This window comes from Dendrobates tinctorius, unplaced genomic scaffold (genome assembly GCF_039654945.1).
Source record: "Dendrobates tinctorius isolate UK_male_01 unplaced genomic scaffold, ASM3965494v1 ptg000001l, whole genome shotgun sequence".
NCBI lineage: Eukaryota > Metazoa > Chordata > Amphibia > Anura > Dendrobatidae > Dendrobates > Dendrobates tinctorius.
Genome location: NW_027361669.1, coordinates 16712559 through 16731382, shown reverse-complemented (window position 1 = coordinate 16731382; position 18824 = coordinate 16712559). Strand labels below are relative to the sequence as shown.

The following is an 18824-nucleotide window of genomic DNA, read 5'->3' as shown; positions in this document are numbered from 1 at the left end:
TGCAGGAGAGTCTTCGGGCATTCGCTCTGCAAAAAAGCGGTCCGGCGCTGTCAAAAAAAAAAAAAGTTGAAGGGAACGTTTTTGCAGACGCCGGACAGGCAGTTTTTTGCCGTATCCGGCAAAAGCCGGACACGCCACATGGCCATCAGGTGCAATGCGGCGATAATGCAAGTCTATGGGGAAAATCCTGTGGCAACCGGCGCCATATCACGGTTTTTAAATTTTTCGCCGCATCGCTCCTGATGCTTAAAAACGGAAATGTGAAAGTAGCCTTACCCAACCCAATCACTGGAAGTGAGCTGCTGCAGGAAAGGTCGTTAATTTTCTCCCTGTAGCTGCTTCTCAAGTAAGGCAGATTAACCCTTTATCTGCAAAGAAGCATTTCTAGACACAACAGGTTCTCCTTAAATTTAAAAACTGAAATCTTCCAGTTTTCACCCTAATCACTGAGCCTTATAATATGTTGCCATACCATTAGTATTACAAAAATAGGTGATACTAAAATTGAATGTATTTTTTTCTTTTAAAATTAAAGCACGATGTGGGAGTCGACGCAAAAGCAAGCTTATTCCCCGAGTGTGTGAATTTGATGACTTGGATGAACAGCTTGGCCTTAAAGAGGAAGAGGAAGATGATGGTTACACGCTTTCTAAGGTAAGATACAAAACCTCAGGCACAGAAACCATATTCAAGAGGAATAGTCTTAGGCCGGGGTCACACTGGCGAGGAATACGGCCGAGTGAGAGACGCTAAAAGCACGCATTAGACACGGACCAATGATTCCCTGTGGGGTCCCTCGCACCAGGCGTATATTTCTCATCCGTATTCTACGCTCCGTGCCAATCGCAGCATGCTGCGATTGTCAGCGTACTACGGCCGTAATACGCCAATGCAAGTCTATGGGTGCGCAAAAAATACGGATTACACACGGACCACACATGTGACCTGCGAGAAATACGCACCCGGTGTCTTTTAGCAAAGCCGGCAATTCAGTGCGCTATACAGTAAACTCACACTGACAGTTTTAATAAAGAAACGAAAGAATAGATATATACACATAGAATATGAATATACATACATACATACATACATACACATTCTATGTGTCTATATCTATTCTTTGGTTTGTGTTATAAACCCTGTCATAGGGCTCCATTATATGTCCATTTTGCAAGCCTGCGAGAAAATCTCGCCATACGGATGCCATACGGATTACATACGGATGCTGACATGCGCAAAATATGCGACCACACCTTGCTTACGGATGACATACGGAGCACTATTTAGGGGCCATTCATCCGTATTGCGCATGTAAAATACTGGCCGTATTTTGCGTCGGTTAGTGTGACCCCGGCCTTAAGGTAGTACACCCAGACTAGTGTGGGCTATAGTGCTGTGGAGCTCCCTCTAAACATGAGCATATTTATGTGGTGTAACTATTAAAAGATAAATTTTAATCACAAGTCAACACATAAAGGAGATTACAAGCATATATCAGAAAAGTTATGTCAGTAACAGATGTTCAAATCCGGTCAAAAAGTTGCACCAAAAATATGGTGTCACCCCACGTGCACAAATTCAGGAAGAGACATAGAACCATAATTTTCAGTGGAGTATCAGAGTAAAGTGACAGTGCAAGTAATTATATAACAAATAACAAATCAATTAAATAATGACAGATTCATAATCTCCACCAAGAGGTAAAGTACAGTACCATTAGTTCTATATGGTCAATGACCATGTAAATCTATTCAATTCCAATGATAGTGAAGCAAATCATGTCACAATTGGTTCTTACCCATATTCATGAATGTGAGCGTAACATGCGCCCCTACGCGCATTTTCAAGCAGACGATAGCAGTTTCAAGTCCCGTAAGTGGAACTATTAAAAATTAAAACCTTTTTATAAATGGGAAGTGGAAAAAAAGTTCAAATCACCCCCTTCTGCCCCATTAAAAATATATATATTTTTTTTTAAATACACATTTGGTATCGTGTTCAAAAAAAAGCCTGATCTATCAATATAAAGTAATCTGATCGGTTAATGGTTTCCTGAAAAAAAATTAAACTCAAATTGTTTTTTTTTTTTTTGTTTTAGCCAATACAACATTGCAATGAGATGTGATCAATGCATCATCTCTACCCCAAATGGTGTCAGCACAAACCTCAGCTCAGGGTGCCAAAATAAGCCCTCACACACTCCTTCAAACAGAGGCTGGACAGACATCTGTCTGAGATGGTTCAGTGAATTCTGCGCTGCATTGAACAGGGGGTTGGACTCAATGACCCTTGAGGTCCCTTCCAACTCTACCATTCTGACTGTCTAAATAATAATAATAAACATTAAATGTTTGCTACCTGTGTACTCGAACTACCCTGAGGAGTCAAGCTGCCAAGTCAGTTTTATTGTATAGTGAACATTCTAAATTGAAAAAATTGTGGAATTGCACTTTTTTTTACAGTTTCAACTCACTTGGAATTCTCGTTTCCCAGTACGCTATGTGGTAGACTGAATGATGTCTTTCAAAAGTACAATTTGTCCCACAAAATAACAAGCCCTCATGCATCTATATTGACAGAAAATGTAAAAGTTATGGCTCTTGGAAGAAGGGGAGGAGAAAAAGGAAAATCTCCATGTCATGAAGTGGTTAATCTGTTAAATACCGCTATCAGTTTGTGGCAGAAGTATTTACAGCGTGCCACGTGGGGTACATCATTCTAACCTTCCCACCCCAACCTCACCCGGTGGTGTGCCAGTGTTTTGCAATTACAGCCGGGAAGTGGTCTACTGGAGACCACTGTGTCGGTCATGACAATCTCTCCTGTGAAATCGAGCCACAGTCAGGACCCGAACAGCTGCACTGTCTCTTGCGATGTATAGTACAAGCCATTGTCCAGTCGCAGATTCGAGTTCTCTGAGAGACTAATAGTGAAAATTAAAAACTGATTTTCTATTTATTTTTTAATCTGCTTTTAGGCTTCAGCATCAGTCCCCCGGAAGAAAACCTCCCTGAAACGTATTCGGTACCGAGCAGGTATGACATTGTGAGCGAAACAGATGTTTTCCATTTTCATGATTTTTATTGTTATACAAAAAGGTTTAGGACCAACAGTAATATTACATATTGTGTGTAGAAATGTTAAAATGTTTTGTATGTAAATGATCTGCTTGTCACCTAAGTAAGGGCACATCAGCGGTTGCCAGTACCAGCTCTATATACCAGTTACACAGATCTTCTAAATGTGTAGTACAAAACGGGGAAACTAAGGATTTTATAACCTGATGAGGGGTGATGCTAAAATGAAAGCAGGACATGGCAGGGAGAGAGTTTGCTTGCTGCTCATTCCGTTATTTCCACATGTTTTAATGCACGGTTATGCTCATCCCTACCATATCTGTTGCAGAGTTTCAGCTCTTTTCTGCAAAGGGGAAAAAAAAAACAAAACCGTGTGAATTTAAACCTTATATTTTTCATACTACAGTAAATATCCCCAGTGGCGGACATGGACGGAGGAGCGTCCCTGTGCAAGAAAATTTATATGGGCCCTTTGCAGTCCAATAGAACATTATAATGCACAAATCCCCTTGCTTTGGAGGTGAAAATGCCCCCCCCCCCAACCTTTTGGGCACCTGAGAAGTAGCAGAGTGGCACAAAATGTCCACCACTGAATATCCACACACCCCTTCCTTTGGTTAATAAGTGCCATAATAACTGTCATGGCTGTGTGCCAGTCTAAGCTAAAGGCTAGAATACGTGCAGTAAGCAGCACACAAGCACCCACTTCGAAGATCTTTTACGCAAAAGCCTTTGCTCGGAGTCCTACTCTGCTTATGAACTGCAAGGACATTGGCCTTTTTAGTGTTAAGGTGGAAGAAAGTATAAAATGTAAAGTACTGTGGAATATGTTGGACCTATAGAAATATAGATTATATTATAAAATGCTGTATTGGAGATGACCCATAAGTCATATATTACAAAAATAATTTAAAGGGAACATGTCAGCAGATTATCCCAATATAAACCAACGTCACCACCAGAGTCGGTAAACCAAACTTTTGACTCCTGACTCCACAGCTCCGACTCCACAGCCCTGCCTCACTTCAGAGCATGTACATAAAGTGCAGCACAGATTCATCTCAACTACGACTCCACAGCCCTGCCTCATTTCAGAGCATGTACATAATGTGCAGCACAGATTAATGTCAGCTACGACTCCACAGCCCTGCCTCACTACTGAGCATGTGTATAAAGTGCAGCACAGATTCATCTCCACTACGACTCCACAGCCCTGCCTCACTACAGAGCATGAACATAAAGTGCAGCACAGATTCATCTCAGCTACAACTCCACAGCACTGCCTCACTACTAAGCATGTACATAATGTGCAGCACAGATTAATGTCAGCTACGACTCCACAGCCCTGCCTCACTACTGAGCATGTGCATAATGTGCAGCACAGATTCATCTCAGCTACGACTCCACAGCCCTGCCTCACTACTGAGCATGTGCATATTGTGCAGGCGCAGCACAGATTCATCTCAACTAACAGCAGAGAGCCTTAGATCAGGAACAGAACAGACATTTATAGGACATTTCATAACTTTCACATCCTGCATTGAACTACTGAACCCAATTTGTTATATATTTTAGGAGTTTGTCGATTTTTATTCCCACTACACCAAAATGGGCACCAACTCCACGACTCCGATTCCACAGCTCTGGTCGCCACCTTTAACTATTCTTGTACTGAAGTCCAGCAGTCTGTATCTTAGCCCCCAACTCCACCTGCATAACTAAAAACAAAACATTTTAGTTTTCCTGCTCCTTATGCTTGGTCCGAAAGGCCTTGTTGGTCTTTGACCGCCAGATCCACTATCCGCACAATTCCGTCGTTCTGCCTTGATTGATGTGAATGACACGACACGCGTCATCCGCTGCAAATCTCAGGCCTGCTTTAGTGTGCGCGTGTCAGCTGCACAGCACAAAGTGCACAGGCGCTAGATTTACAAAGTTGTGGATGATGTTGGATGCGCCATCCACATCACTTTAGGCAGGATCTGCTCTGGAGGGGATTCATAAGTCTGCAGTCACAGTGACACTTAACGTTTTGGACAGGAGAAACCCTTTTAAAGTGTGAGGACTGACCTTTTGGGTTATGTGAGCCTTTGTCTTTGCTATGGTTGCTGGGTTCTTCAGCATGGAAACAAGTCAGTATATATTTTTCTCTAAATTTTATGTAATTAAAATATGATACTGAACGTACACATTGCGTTTTTCAGCATCCAGCAGGCTCTCGGAAAAGCGGAAGAGACGAAAACGACTAAGACTTGCTGGTAAATTTAGAAAGGGAAATGACCTGATGCGTCGGGATTCCTCACACTCTGTGGTAAGTTATGGTTAAAATTGGTTGCATTTTATGTTACGTGTGCGTCCACCCCTTAACGATGTAACCTCGTTTATTCCTTAAAGGGGTGATCTGAAACAAAAATTAATTTTAATACTAAATATCTAATGTAATTGTATAATAGTTATGCTAATATACCACATACAGTCCTGCTGATCGTTATTAGCACTTCCTTCATTTTTTTCATTGACTGTACCATATTTTCAGAAATTAATGGAAATGTACCAAAGTTATAGCCTCAAAATTTTTAATTAGTGTTCCTAAATAATACAACAATAATACATTGTTTATCAACTTATGTGTTGCAATTTCAAAGAAGAAACAAAATATACAGCATGTGCAGCAATAAAGACACCCCAAATTAATACTGGGTTACACACCCTTGGCATTGATGACAGGCTCCAAAGATTTCTTGTAGCCATTAACCCCTTCACTACCAAGGGTGGTTTGCACGTTAACTCCCGGGCCAATTTTTATAATTCTGACCACTGTCCCTTTGAGGTAATAACTCTGAAACGCTTCCATCGTTCTTGGTGATTCTGACATTGTTTTCTCGTGACATATTGTACTTCATGTTAGTGGTAAAATTTCATTCAAATAACTTGCGTTTAGTTGTGGAAAAAAATGGAAATTTGGCAAATTTTTAAAATTTCGCAATTTTCCAACTTTGAATTTTTATGCCCTTAAATCACAGAGTGAGGGCACACAAAAAACTTAATAAATAACATTTCCCACATGTTTACATCAGCACAATTTTGGAACCAAAATTTTTTTTTTTGTTAGGAAGTTATAAGGGTTAAAAGTTGACCAGCGATTTCTCATTTTTGCAACACCATTTTATTTTTACGGACCACATCACATTTAAAGCCACTTTGAGGGGTCTATATGATAGAAAATACCCAAAAGTGACACCATTCTAAAAACTGCACCCCTTAAGGCCTCTTTCACACATCAGTTTTTTGCCTTCAGGCGCGATCTGGCTTTTTCTTGTAAAACCGGATCCAGCGAAATGCAATGCCGGATCCAGTTTTTCCCCATTGACTTGCATTAGCGCCGGATCGCGCCGGATGGCATTGCGTTTCATCCGTTTTTTGCCGGATCCGGCTACTTGTCTCATTCCGGCGTCTGGAAAAAACGGCTACTGTAACGTTTTATGTCTCCGGCGAAAAAGCCAAAAGCGCCGGATCCGACGCTTCCGGCTTTTTGCCACAATGAAAGTCTATGGGCGCCGGATCCAGAAAAAGACGGATCCAGCCACCAGATCCGTTTTTTTTAAGTCTGCGCATGCTCAGATCCAATTGGCCAGCCCCCAGGAAACAGATATAACCTGCTAGACGGATCCAGCAGAAAAACGGATCCGTTTCTACAGTTCTCCAAAATTTATGCCGGATCCGTTTTTTCTAAAAATAGCCGGATCCTGCCTGACGGCAAAAAACTGATGTGTGAAAGTAGCCTAAGATGCTCAAAACCACATTCAAGAAGTTTATTAACCCTTCAGGTGCGTCACAGGAATTTTTTTGAATATTAAAAAAAAACACTTTTTTTCACAAAAAAATACTTTTTAAACCAAAGATTTTTATTATATTCAAATGTCGTTATAATTACATTCAAGCACATCTTACAAATCATTTCCATTGCATATAGAGATTTACACGACATTCAATTTCCTCCCCATCAAGAAGATAAACTAACCCAACCACCTCCCTCCTCCCTCCCCCCCCCCCCCTTCCCAGCTGCAATACAGACTTTCTCAATGTGATTGTCTCCACTGTAACCACATGGCCCAGAGTTTCTCAAAGTGAACTTCCGTATGTCGCCTTCTATAAATTCTCTCCTCCAATCTAATTACATTATTCACACGAGTAACAAACTCCCCAACTGTTGGGGGTTCAGCATCGATTCATTTTTGAGCTATCAGCTTACGGGCAATATATGAGTTTTGCTATGATGGACTTATAGGCATTCCCCACCGACACCTCCTCCACATACCCCAACACACACGTTACCGGATCCCTTCCTATAACACATCGATATATCTTCTCAACAAGCCCTATAACCTCCTCCCAGTATGATGATAGTCGTGGACAAGACCAAAGCATATGAAGCATTCCCGCAGGTTCAAATCCACATCTTGGACATTCCGCGTTATCCCTCAAGCCCATTTTCCTCATAAGTTCTGGGGTCTTATATGTTCTATGTACAATATATAGTTGCGATATCCTACCTGGCTCACTCAAAGAGAGTTTAGGTATATACTCTAAAATAGACTCCCATGTGTCATCTACTATTTCCCCCACTTCTCTCTCCCATTTAGATTTTATTGTTAAGGGAGACCCAGCCAAGTAAGAATATAATAAGTCTCTATAGATGGTAGAAATAACACCTCTCGTACCCCCGGACGCACACACAAAATCCAATACCACATCCCTCTGTACCGTCATATTCATTATCTGTTTCTGCGCTTGAAATGCATGCCTGAGACCAAAATATCGAAATTCCCCACTACATGGGAGTCCAAACTCTTCTTTTAAAACAGTAAAAGACTTGATCTCAGACCCTTCCAATAGTTGCCACACATATTGCAAACCTCTCCTCTCCCAATCAATAAAGTCCCGCAGTTTGTGTAGTTCAGAAAGGTTCACATTATCCCAGATAGGGTGTGTATGTCGTCAATTCCTCAACTCTTCTAAGAATTTTGATATGCTGCCATATTTTGTGCATTAGTCCAAATGTGGGCATGTCCTTCCCTAATCTCCCGAAGTTTCCTGCTTCTAGACTCTGTACCAGTGTTCTCTTGTTGGTCATTTGGGCCAAAACTCTCCCCATAACGCTCAAATTCCCCTCTTCTCTCCAGCCCCTAAAGTGCTGCCCCTGTGTTGCTACAAAGTATATCCATGGATTTGGCGCCGCCAACCCACCCTCTTCCTTCCCCCTTTGCAGTATTTCCAATTTTTAATTTTTGCTTGCTTTTTCCCCCAAATCAATTCCCTAAAAATGGTGTTAATTTTGTAAAATTTTTTCTTTGGGATCCAAACCGGGGCACTATGAAGGACGTAAATCAACTGAGGCATCATAATCATTTTAATTAAATTTGTCCTCCCCACTATTGATAGTACTAGTTTACACCATGCTGTCATCTTAACTTTAAATTTAACTAGTAATGGGTCCAAGTTTAGTTCGAGAAATCTAGACACAGGCATAGATACCCATATTCCGAGGTATTTAAATTCCTTAACTACTTTCAAGTGTCCAGCTATCCCCCCCTCATCTCGAACTCCCAGCTCTCTATCAACCCCCATGATACATGACTTGTCCCAATTAATTCTCAATCCGGAAAAGTGTCCAAATTTCCTTATAAGGTCCATGACCTCAGTCAGTGCTTTTCTGCCGTCTTTCAAGAACAGGAGTATATCGTCCGCGTATAGGGCGATCTTTTCCTCCAATTCCCCATATCTAAAGCCTTGTATTTCCTTGGAATTACGAATTTTAACCGCCAACGGTTCCATCGCTACAGCAAACAATAACGGCGACAATGGACATCCCTGGCGAGTTCCTCTGAACAACCCAAGTGTCTCCGAAGTCTCCCCATAAATCCTTTGGGGTCTACATACAGTAACTTAACCCAGGAGATAAATCTATGCCCAAATCCCATGCATTTCAGTACTGCCCATAAATACTTCCACTCTACCCTATCAAATGCCTTTCGTGCATCCAATGAGACCACCACCCTTTCCCCCCTGTTATCTGCTGGGATTTGAATATTTAAAAAAAGTCTTCGCAGGTTAATGGCGGTGGATCTATTTTGTAAGAACCCTGATTGGTCTGGATGTATCAATTTTGGGACAACTCTAGACATTCTTATCGCCAACATTTTGGCTAGTATTTTAACATCTGATGTCAATAATGAGATTGGTCTATAGGATTCTACGGATGAGGCATCTTTCCCTTCCTTAGGAATCACCACGATTACAGCCTCCCTCATAGATCCTGGCAATACCCCTTTTTCCACTGCTACCTCAAATACATGCTTAAGTTTGGGTGCTACAATTCCTATTAACTCTTTGTACACTTCTCCTGGGATCCCGTCATATCCAGGTGATCTGTCATTTGTTAATGATAGGATAGCCTTCTCTACCTCTTCCACAGTAAATAATTCTTCCAAGTTTTGTTTATCAATATCATCTAACTTGGGTAATTCTATCTCTTGTAAATATCTATCCATCTCCAGATCCGAGGCCCTCAATTCCGAAGTATACAGTTCTACATAGTATTCCTTAAAACAATCCAAAATCTCGGTAGTATCCTTATGGACTGCCCCATCTCTAGTGACAATTTTGTATATTTGTGAGGGTTGTTTCTGCGCTGTAGTAATCACTGATAATAAGTGTCCCACCTTTTCCCCCTCTTCATAGAACAATGCTTTTTGGAATGCCCTTTTCTTATCTATCCCCTGTAGGTACAACTTATTTACTTCCTCTTGTGCTTCTTTTAATGCGTTTTGGGTATCGGTATTAGGTCTAACTGTCATTTCCTCCTCTGCTCTGCTGAGCCTATCTGCTGCCTCCTGATTTACTTGCCTCGTTCGTGTCTTCTGTCTCGAAATATCTCGTATGAATAATCCCCGCAAGTAAGCTTTCATGGTATCCCATACTATAAGTGGATCCGCAGTACCTTCGTTTAACTGAAAAAACTCAACAATATCATTTTTAAGGGTACGTGCACACGCTGCGGAATCCGCTGCGGATTAATCCGCACGGATTTTGCAAAAACCGCAGATAATCCGCAGGTCCAAAGACCTGCGGATTATCTGCGGTTTTGCCTGCGGTTTGGTCCTGCGGATTCACTATCTCCACAATGGTGGAGATAGGAACCCGCAGCGGTTTCCGCAGAAAGAATTGACATGCAATTCTTTCTGCGGATTCAAAACCGCAGCAGATCCGCGCGGTTTTTTCCGCAGCGTCGGCAAACCTTTTTTTTTTTCCCATTCAAATGAATGGTACTGTACACCGCAGCTAAAACTGCTGCGTGTCCGCAGCGGCCAAAACCGCTGCGGAATCCGCAGCGTGTTGCCACAGCCTAATAGTTCCCATGTTTAAACATTTGAGCCATTCCGGGTGGATTGTCCCCCCTGCTCTCTTCCCTTTCCCTATTCCCACTCTCAGACTAACCACAACTGCCCTGTGATTGGAGATAAGTCTCTGTAAGTATTCCACCGTCCCAACCATTCTGTCCATGCCCCTATTACCCAGTGCTAAGTCTATTCGTGATAAAGTGTGATACGAGGTCGAATAACACGAAAAGCATTTTTTCCCCTCATTACGTACTCTCCATAAGTCTATCATATCCATTTCGCTAACATATATCCCAAATGGAGTCATCTTGTCTTTCCTAGAGCAATTTCCCGCAGTACCCGCCCGGTCCCAAAACTCATTCATAACATTATTAACGTCTCCTAATATTAGCACTGGACAATCCCCTTTCCCCCCAATCCATTCAAAGATCTCCTGCAGTTTCTTTTTCGAATATGGGGGTGGAATATAGAGGGCCACCACAATTATGCATATTCCAGAAATTCGACAGTGCAAAGAGACAAACTGTCCGTCTTTATCTATGCAAGAATCAATTTCTTCATAATGAGTACTATAGTGTATCAGTACAGATACTCCCCTTGCGTAAGCCGAGTACATAGAGTGATAGGCCCGAGCGATCCATTTTTTCCCCCCCAACCAGTTTTCCTTTCCTTTAATCAAGTGGGTTTCCAATAAACATGTGATAGCTGGACTATGCCTCCTAATTTCTGCCATAACTGCCGCTCTTTTATTTGGATCAGACACTCCCCGTATGTTCCAACTTAGGATTTTTGCATCACCACTCATTATGTCCTAAAGATATAAAATGTAACCGAGCTCCTATGGTCACTATATTATATTGCAGTATATGAACTACCCCATAACAAGGCCCTCCCTGTCTCCCTCCATTCCCCCCTCCCTCCCCTCTATCCCAATCTAGCTGATTCACTCTTTCCAACGAGAGAGGGTACAGCCAGCACCAAGTTATTGCAAACCCATACAAAGCCACTGAATTTCCTCCGCTCCTTTGGCGTCCATCGCTCCCACCATCAAAAACAAGAATGCTTAACAGTACTCATCAGGCCGCATAACATTTTCAAATAAGGATATTGCAATAATAATCAAAAACGTCCGGGGATCAATACCCCTAAAAAAATAGTTCTGAAAAAACCAGGTACCTCAGGGCACCACATCAAAAAGAGAAAAGGATATATGTCCGAGAGTCTCTACTTCATCCTTCTCCGTCTCTCTCTGCTCCCAGCTTGGAGCGATTGTTCTCCATCCATTTGACGGCTTCTTCTGGGGTCGGGAAGAACTGAACAGACCCCAACGCTGCAACTCTCAGTTTGGCAGGATACATCGTAGAATACTTCACTCCCAGCGCTCTCATTCCTCTCTTGACCTCGCCGAATTTCATCCGCATTTTCTGGACCTCTGCTGAATAGTCCGGATATATTTCTATACGGCTTCCATTAAACGTGAGGTCCTGCAGCTTCCTGGCTTCCCGGAGGATAGTCTCTCTGTCCCTGCAATTTAGTATCCTAGCCAGCATAGTACGGGGAGCACTACCCGGTGGGAGGGGTCGTAGGGGGACACGGTGCGCTCTCTCCACTGCGAACACCCTGGAGAGCGTGTCTCTGCCGATCTTGGATAAGATCCATTGCTCAATAAAGTCAGTGGGGTCGCTGCCCTCTGCTTTTTCCGGAAAGTCCACAAATCTAAGGTTGTTCCTCCTTGATCTATTTTCTAAGTCGTCCTGTTTTAAGTGCACTTCTGATATCTTTTGAGCATGCTGAGTCTGAGTTTTCTGCATTTTGTTTACAGAGTCTTCAGTGGTGCTAACCCTCTCTTCCACAGCACCCATCCTAGTATCAGCCTTGTTCAGTGCCTCCTTAATGCCAGTGATTTCTTCTTTAATCTTATCAACCCGACTATTCAATCTAGTCAGTGTCCTTTTGCAAAACGACACCACCATAAAGACATCTTTCAGGGTCGGCTCTCTCTCAGGGGTCTCATCATCAGCTCCACTGTCTTCCCCCTCAGACATACACTCAGGGCCAGCGACTTCCCCTCCCCCTCTCCTCCTGTTATCAGCATCTCCTGTGGCTGCATCGCTCACTCCTTCTCCCTCCAGCACAATACCTTCTCCGGTGTCCCCCTCCTCCTCCCTTGCAAAGCGCTGCAGCTTCTGGAGGATCTGTGACCGTTTACCATAGCTTTCAGACTGTCTCCGCGCCTCCTCCACTTTCCCAGCGCCATCTTGTGCAGTCACGCTGCCGTCCTCCCCGATGTCTTTCTGCCTCCTCCTTCCCATCTCAGCGCTCCTCTGTACTCCCGGCGTCTCCCCCCGACTCTTATGCACTCACTGTGCCGATAGATGTGCCCAGATCAGTGCTAAAGTGGCCTGATGAAGGATTTTTCATAAAGCTGATGGCAGAGCTCCTCTGCCTAGCGTCTGCTCACATCAGCGCTAGGCCACGCCCCCACAAAAAAAAATTATACTTTAGGTTCAATTTTTTTTATTTTACCAAGGGTAACAGGAGAAATTGGACTGGAAAAGTTATTGTGCAATTTGTCCTGAGTACGCTGATACCTGATATGTGTGGGGGGGGAACCACTGTTTCGGCGCATGGCAGAGCTTAGTGCCAATGCAAAATTGGCTGGAATTCAGATTGGACGCCATGTCACGTTTGGAGAGCCCCTGATGTACCTAAACAGTGGAAAACCCCCCCCCCACAAGTGACCTCATTTTGGAAACTAGACCCCCCAAGGAACTTATCTAGATATGTGGTGAGAACGTTGAACCCACAAGGGCTTCACAGACGCAGACGTTTATAACGTACAGCGGTACAATTACAAAATCATATTTTTTCCACAAAAATGATCTCTTCACCCCCAACTTTTATTTTCCAAGGGTAACAGGACCCTAAAAGTTATTGTGCAATTTGTCCTGAGTACGCTGATACCCCATATGTGGGTGTAAACGACTATTTGGGCGCATGGCAGAGCTCAGAAGGGAAGCAACACCATTTGACGTTTTTGGCTGGAATTGAGATCGGACACCATGTCGCGTTTGGAAAGCCCCTGATGTACCAAAACTGTGAAAACCCCCCACAAATGACACCATTTTGGAAACTAGACCCCCCCCCCCAAGGAACTTATCTAGATGTGTGGTGAGCACTTTGAACACCCTGGTGCTTCACAGAAGTTTTAGTCACCATTTTTTTTTTTTTTTTTCCCCAAGGGTACCAGGAGAAATTGGACCCCAAAAGTTGTTGTCCAATTTGTCCTGAGTACGCTGATACCCCATATGTTGGAGAAAACTACTGTATGGGCACATGTCAGGGCTCGTAAGGGAAATAGTGACGTTTTGAGATGCAGACTTTGATGGAATGGTCTGCAGGTGTCATGTTGCCTTTGGAGAGCCCCTGATGTACCTAAACTATTGAAACTCCCCACAAGTGACCCCATTTGGGAAACTAGACCCCCTAAGGAACTTATCTAGATGTGTGGTGAGCACTTTGAACCCCCAAGGGCTTCACAGAAGTTTATAACACCCGGGCGTGAAAATAAAAAAAATCATATTTTTCCACAAAAATGATATTTTTGCCCCCAATTTTCTATTTTCCTAAGGGTAACAGGAGAAATTGGACCCCAAAAGTTGTTTTGCAATTTGTCCTGAGTAGGCTGATACCCCATATGTGGCGGTAAAACACTGGGCGCATGGCAGAGCTTGGAAGGGAAGGCGCACCATTTGACTTTTTCAACGCAGAATTGGCTGGAATTGAGATCAGACGCCATGTTGCATTTGGAGAGCACCTGATGTGCGCAAATAGTGGAAACCCCCCCCCCCCCCAATTATAACTCCAACTCTAACCACAACACACCCCGAACCCTAATCTCAGCCCTAGCCTAACCCTAATGGGAAAATGGAAATAAATACATTTTCTTTAAATTTTATTATTTTTCCCTAACTAAGGGGGTGATAACGGGTGGTTTGATTTACTATTTATGGCGGGTTTTTATTTTTGGCAGCTGTCACATGCTAAAAGACGCTTTTTATTGTAAAAATAGTTTTTACATCACCACATATTGACAGCTATAATTTTTCCATATTTTGACCCACCGAGTCATGTGAGGTCTTATTCTTTGCGGGACGAGTTGTCATTTTTATTGGCATCATTTTCGGGCACGTGACATCTTTTGATCGCTTTTTATTCTGATTTTTGGGATGCAGAATGAACAAAAACCAGCGTTTCATGAATTTCTTTTGGGGGGTGCGTTTACACCGTTCTGCGTGCGGTAAAATTGATAAAGCAGTTTTATTCTTCGGGTCAGTACGGTTACAGCGATACCTCATTTAGGTTTTTTTTATGTTTTGGCGCTTTTATGCAATGAAAACAATTTTATATAAAAAATAATTATTTTTGCATTGCTTTATTCTGCGAGCTATAACTTTTTTTTTATTTTTTTGCTGATGATGCTGTATGGCGGCTCGTTTTTTTGCGGGACAAGATGACGTTTTCAGCGGTACCATGGATATTTATATGTGTCTTTTTGATCGCGCGTTATTTCACTTTTTGTTCGGCATGATTATTTTTTGCTTCGTTTTTTTATTTTTTAAGGGGTTCGCTAAAGGAGTTAACTAATGGGACAGTTTTATAGGGCGGGTCGTTAGACGCGGCGATACCAAATGTGTACTTTTCTTGGTTTTTTTTTGTTTGTTTTTTTTATTTAAAAAAAAATGAATTTATTAGGAAATTTTTTTTTTTAATTTATTTAGCTATTTATTTAAAAATTATTTTTACACTTTTTTTAAAAAACTTTATTACATTGTCCCAGGGGGGACATAACTGTCCTGTAACAGATCGCTGATCTGTCACATCACAGATCACTGTGACAGATCAGCGATCTGTCACAGGCATAAGACGAAGACTTCCTCATGCCTGCGCTTTGCAAGCACTGAGGAAGTCAGCTCCCTACAGGCCCCCGAAGGTCCCCGTCGCCATCTTGGATCCGGGGACCTGTAGGGAAAGAGCCCCCCGCAGCAGCGCTGCTCATTGCGCTGCTGTGGGGGGCTCAGGGAAGCACGGAGGGAGCCCCCGCCCTGCCGATGCTTCCCTTTTAACCCCCGGTACACCGCGATCGTGTTTGATCACGGTGTGCAATGGGTTAACATGTCGGGGGTGGTCCGTGATCGCCCCTGACACACAGTGCTGGGTGTCAGCTGTGATAATCAGCTGACACCCGGCCGAGATCAGCTATGACGTAATATTCCGTCCATGGGACTTAGGGCCCAGGTCACATGGATGGAATATTACGTCCATTGTAGGTAAGGGGTTAATAAGCTTCTTGCAATTCTCAGCTGGTATTTTCTCTCATTCTTCCTTTGCAGTTTGTTCAAACTCTTGAATTTTTGCAGGGTTCTTTTTCCTAATGGTAAATGTCAGCTCACCCCAAAGATTTTCCATGGAACTGACTATCGCCATTTTTAACCGCTTCCTGACATTTGACATACTATCCCATCCATGTACCCTGGGCCTTAATGCCCATGGACGGGATAGTACGTCATAGCGATCAGTTCCGCTCACGGGGGGAATGCAGCTGATCGCGTTCGGGCGTCAGTGCCAGGTGTCAGCTGTGATAATCAACTATGTGCCAGGAGCGGTCACGGACCCCTCCTGGCACACTGCGATCAAACATGATCGTAGTTTTCTGGGGGCATAGGGAAGCATCGCGCAGGGAGGTTGGGCTCCTTGCGTGCTTCTCTGAGACCCTCAGATCAATGCGTTCACATTGCGTTGTTCCGAGGGCCTCCGCCCTGCAGGCCCCCGATCCAAGATGGCTGTGGGGTCCTTCCGGGCCCTGCAGGGAGGTGGCTTCTCAGTGCCTGCTGAGAGCAAGCACCGAGAAGCCTCCTGCACTGCCTGTCAGATCGCTGATCTGACACAGTACTGTGCAAAGTGTCAGATCAGTGATCTGACTTTATATAGTAATGTTCCACCCTGGGACAATGCAATAAAGTTAAAAAAAAAAAAAAAAATTAAAAAAAATTAACGTGTAAAAAAATTAATTTAAAAAAATTCCTAAATAAAGAAAAAAAACTTCCCCAATAAATTGTTTATGTAAATAAAAAATAACAAAAGTGCACATTTAGTATCGCAGCGTCTGTAACAACCTGCCCTATAAAACTATCACGCTAGTTAACCCCTTTAGTGAACCCCTTAAAAAAAAAAAAAAAAAGGCAAGAAACAATGCATCATACTGCCGAACAAAAAGTGCAATACCACGCAGTCAAAAAGACAGATATAAATGAACATGGTACCGCTGAAAACGTCCTCTTGTCCCGCAAAAAACGAGCCGCCTTACAACATCAGTGAAAAAATAAGTTATAGCTCGCAGAATAATTAAAAATTATTTTTATATAAAATTGTTTTCGTTGCATAAAAGCGCCACAACATAAAAAAATATAAATGTGGTATCGCTGTAATCGTATTAACCCGAAAAATAAAACTGCTTAATCAATTTTACCACCCGCAGAACGGTATAAACGCCCCCCCCCCCCCCAAAGAAATTAATGAATTGCAGGTTTTTGTTCATTCTGCATCCCAAAAAAAATCGTAATAAACGACGACCAAAAAATGTCATGTGCCCGAAAATGGTACCAAAAAAGTCAACCTCGTCCCGCAAAAAATGACCTCACATGACTGTGGGCCAAAGTATGGAAAAATTATAGCGCTCAAAATGTGGTGATGCAAAAACTATTTTTTGTAATAAAAAGCGTCTTTTAGCATGTGACAGCTGCCAACCCTGCTATAAATGGTAAATTAAACCCCCTTATTTAGGGAAAAATAATAAAATTAAAAAAGTGTTTATTTCTATTTTCCCATTAGGGTTGGGGATAGAGGGTGTGTTGGGGTTAGGGTTATAGTTAGAATTGGGGGGTTTCCACTGTTCAGGAACATCAGGGGCTCTGCAAACGTGACATGGCATCTGATCTCAATTCCAGCCAATTCTACGTTGAAAAAGTCAAACGGTGCTCCTTCCCTTACAAGCTCTGCCATGTGCCTAAACAGTGGTTTACCCCCATATATGGGGTATCAGCCTACTCAGGACAAATTGCACAACAGCTTTTGGGGTCCTGTTGTGAACGATCTCGATTTGACTTCTGAGTCGGGGCTCTCTCTGGTGGTTACTGTGGGTAGTGGAGCTGGCCGAAGTCTGCCACCTGACGACGATGATTGGAAATCGGGTACCTGACTGGAGTATTTAAGTGAGCTGCTGGTGATTAGTTTTCTTCCTGTGCATTCTGAGTTCTGCTGTCTCCGGCCTGATCCTGCAATTTTTAGTTAGGTTGTTAATTTGCTAATCCTTTGCATCTGATCTGGTTTTGCCTCTTTCTGCTTTGCTGTGAGGGTTCAGCGTGCTTCCTGCTGGGGCAGTGCTGGACCCCGCTCCATATGTTACAGCTTGTGTCAGTTTGTTCAGTCCCCTGTTATATTAGTCTCTCTTGCTTTTGCTGCCAGTTCATACCAGAATGCTGATATAGTGGGGGAGAGGTTGTGAGACCTCAGTGGGTTTTTTGTACATCAGACGTGTTGGATTTTTAGGGTTTTTGCGTGATTGCAGACAGTGTCTTTCCTTTCCTATCCTATCTAGTCAGTTTGGGCCCCATCATTTGCTCAGTCTATTTTCTGCTGTGTTTGTGTCTCATCTTGTCTTACCGACAATATATGTTTGGGGGCTATCTATTCCTTTGGGGTTCTACTTCGGGGCAGTTTAGATTTCACCCTTCTTGCTTTAGGCTTAGTTAGCTCTCCGGCTGTGCCGAGGCGTCTAGGGCATCGTACGTACGCCCCACGGCTACTACTAGTTGTGTTGTTAGGATTAAGGGTCTGCAATCCGCTAAGTTACCAACCTTTCTGGCTTCCTGGTGGCCTAGCCTATTCCTGCCATCCTCCTCGGTGACCAGTTCATAACAGGGTCTTGTTTCCCTTGGGAAAATAAAAATTGGGGGTGAAAAGATCATTTTTGTGGAAAAAATATGATTTTTTTTTTAATTTTACGGCTGTACATTATAAACTTCTGTGAAGCCCTTGGGGGATCAAAGTTCTCACCACACATCTAGATAAGTTCCTTTGTGGGTCTAGTTTCCAAAATGGTGTCATTTGTGGGGGATTTCCACTGTTTAGACACATCAGGGGCTTTCCAAACGCGACATGGCGTCCGATCTCAATTCCAGCCAATTTTGCGTTGAAAAAGTCAAATGGCGCTCCTTCCCTTCCATACTCTGCCATTCACTGAAACAGTGGTTCCCCCCACATATGGGGTATCGGGGTACTCAGGACA

At 43.0% G+C, this 18824-nt stretch overlaps 1 protein-coding gene across 1 annotated transcript in view; it reads left to right on the top strand.

Moving 5' to 3' along the window:
* NSD1 (nuclear receptor binding SET domain protein 1) overlaps nucleotides 1–18824 on the top strand; it is a 191852-nt gene that overhangs the window by 59492 nt on the left and 113536 nt on the right. The window contains exons 8-10 of the mRNA XM_073569139.1: nucleotides 536–654; nucleotides 2978–3035; nucleotides 5282–5388. Of these exons, the coding sequence (XP_073425240.1) occupies nucleotides 536–654; nucleotides 2978–3035; nucleotides 5282–5388 (284 nt within the window). The remainder of the gene's footprint in view (nucleotides 1–535; nucleotides 655–2977; nucleotides 3036–5281; nucleotides 5389–18824) is intronic.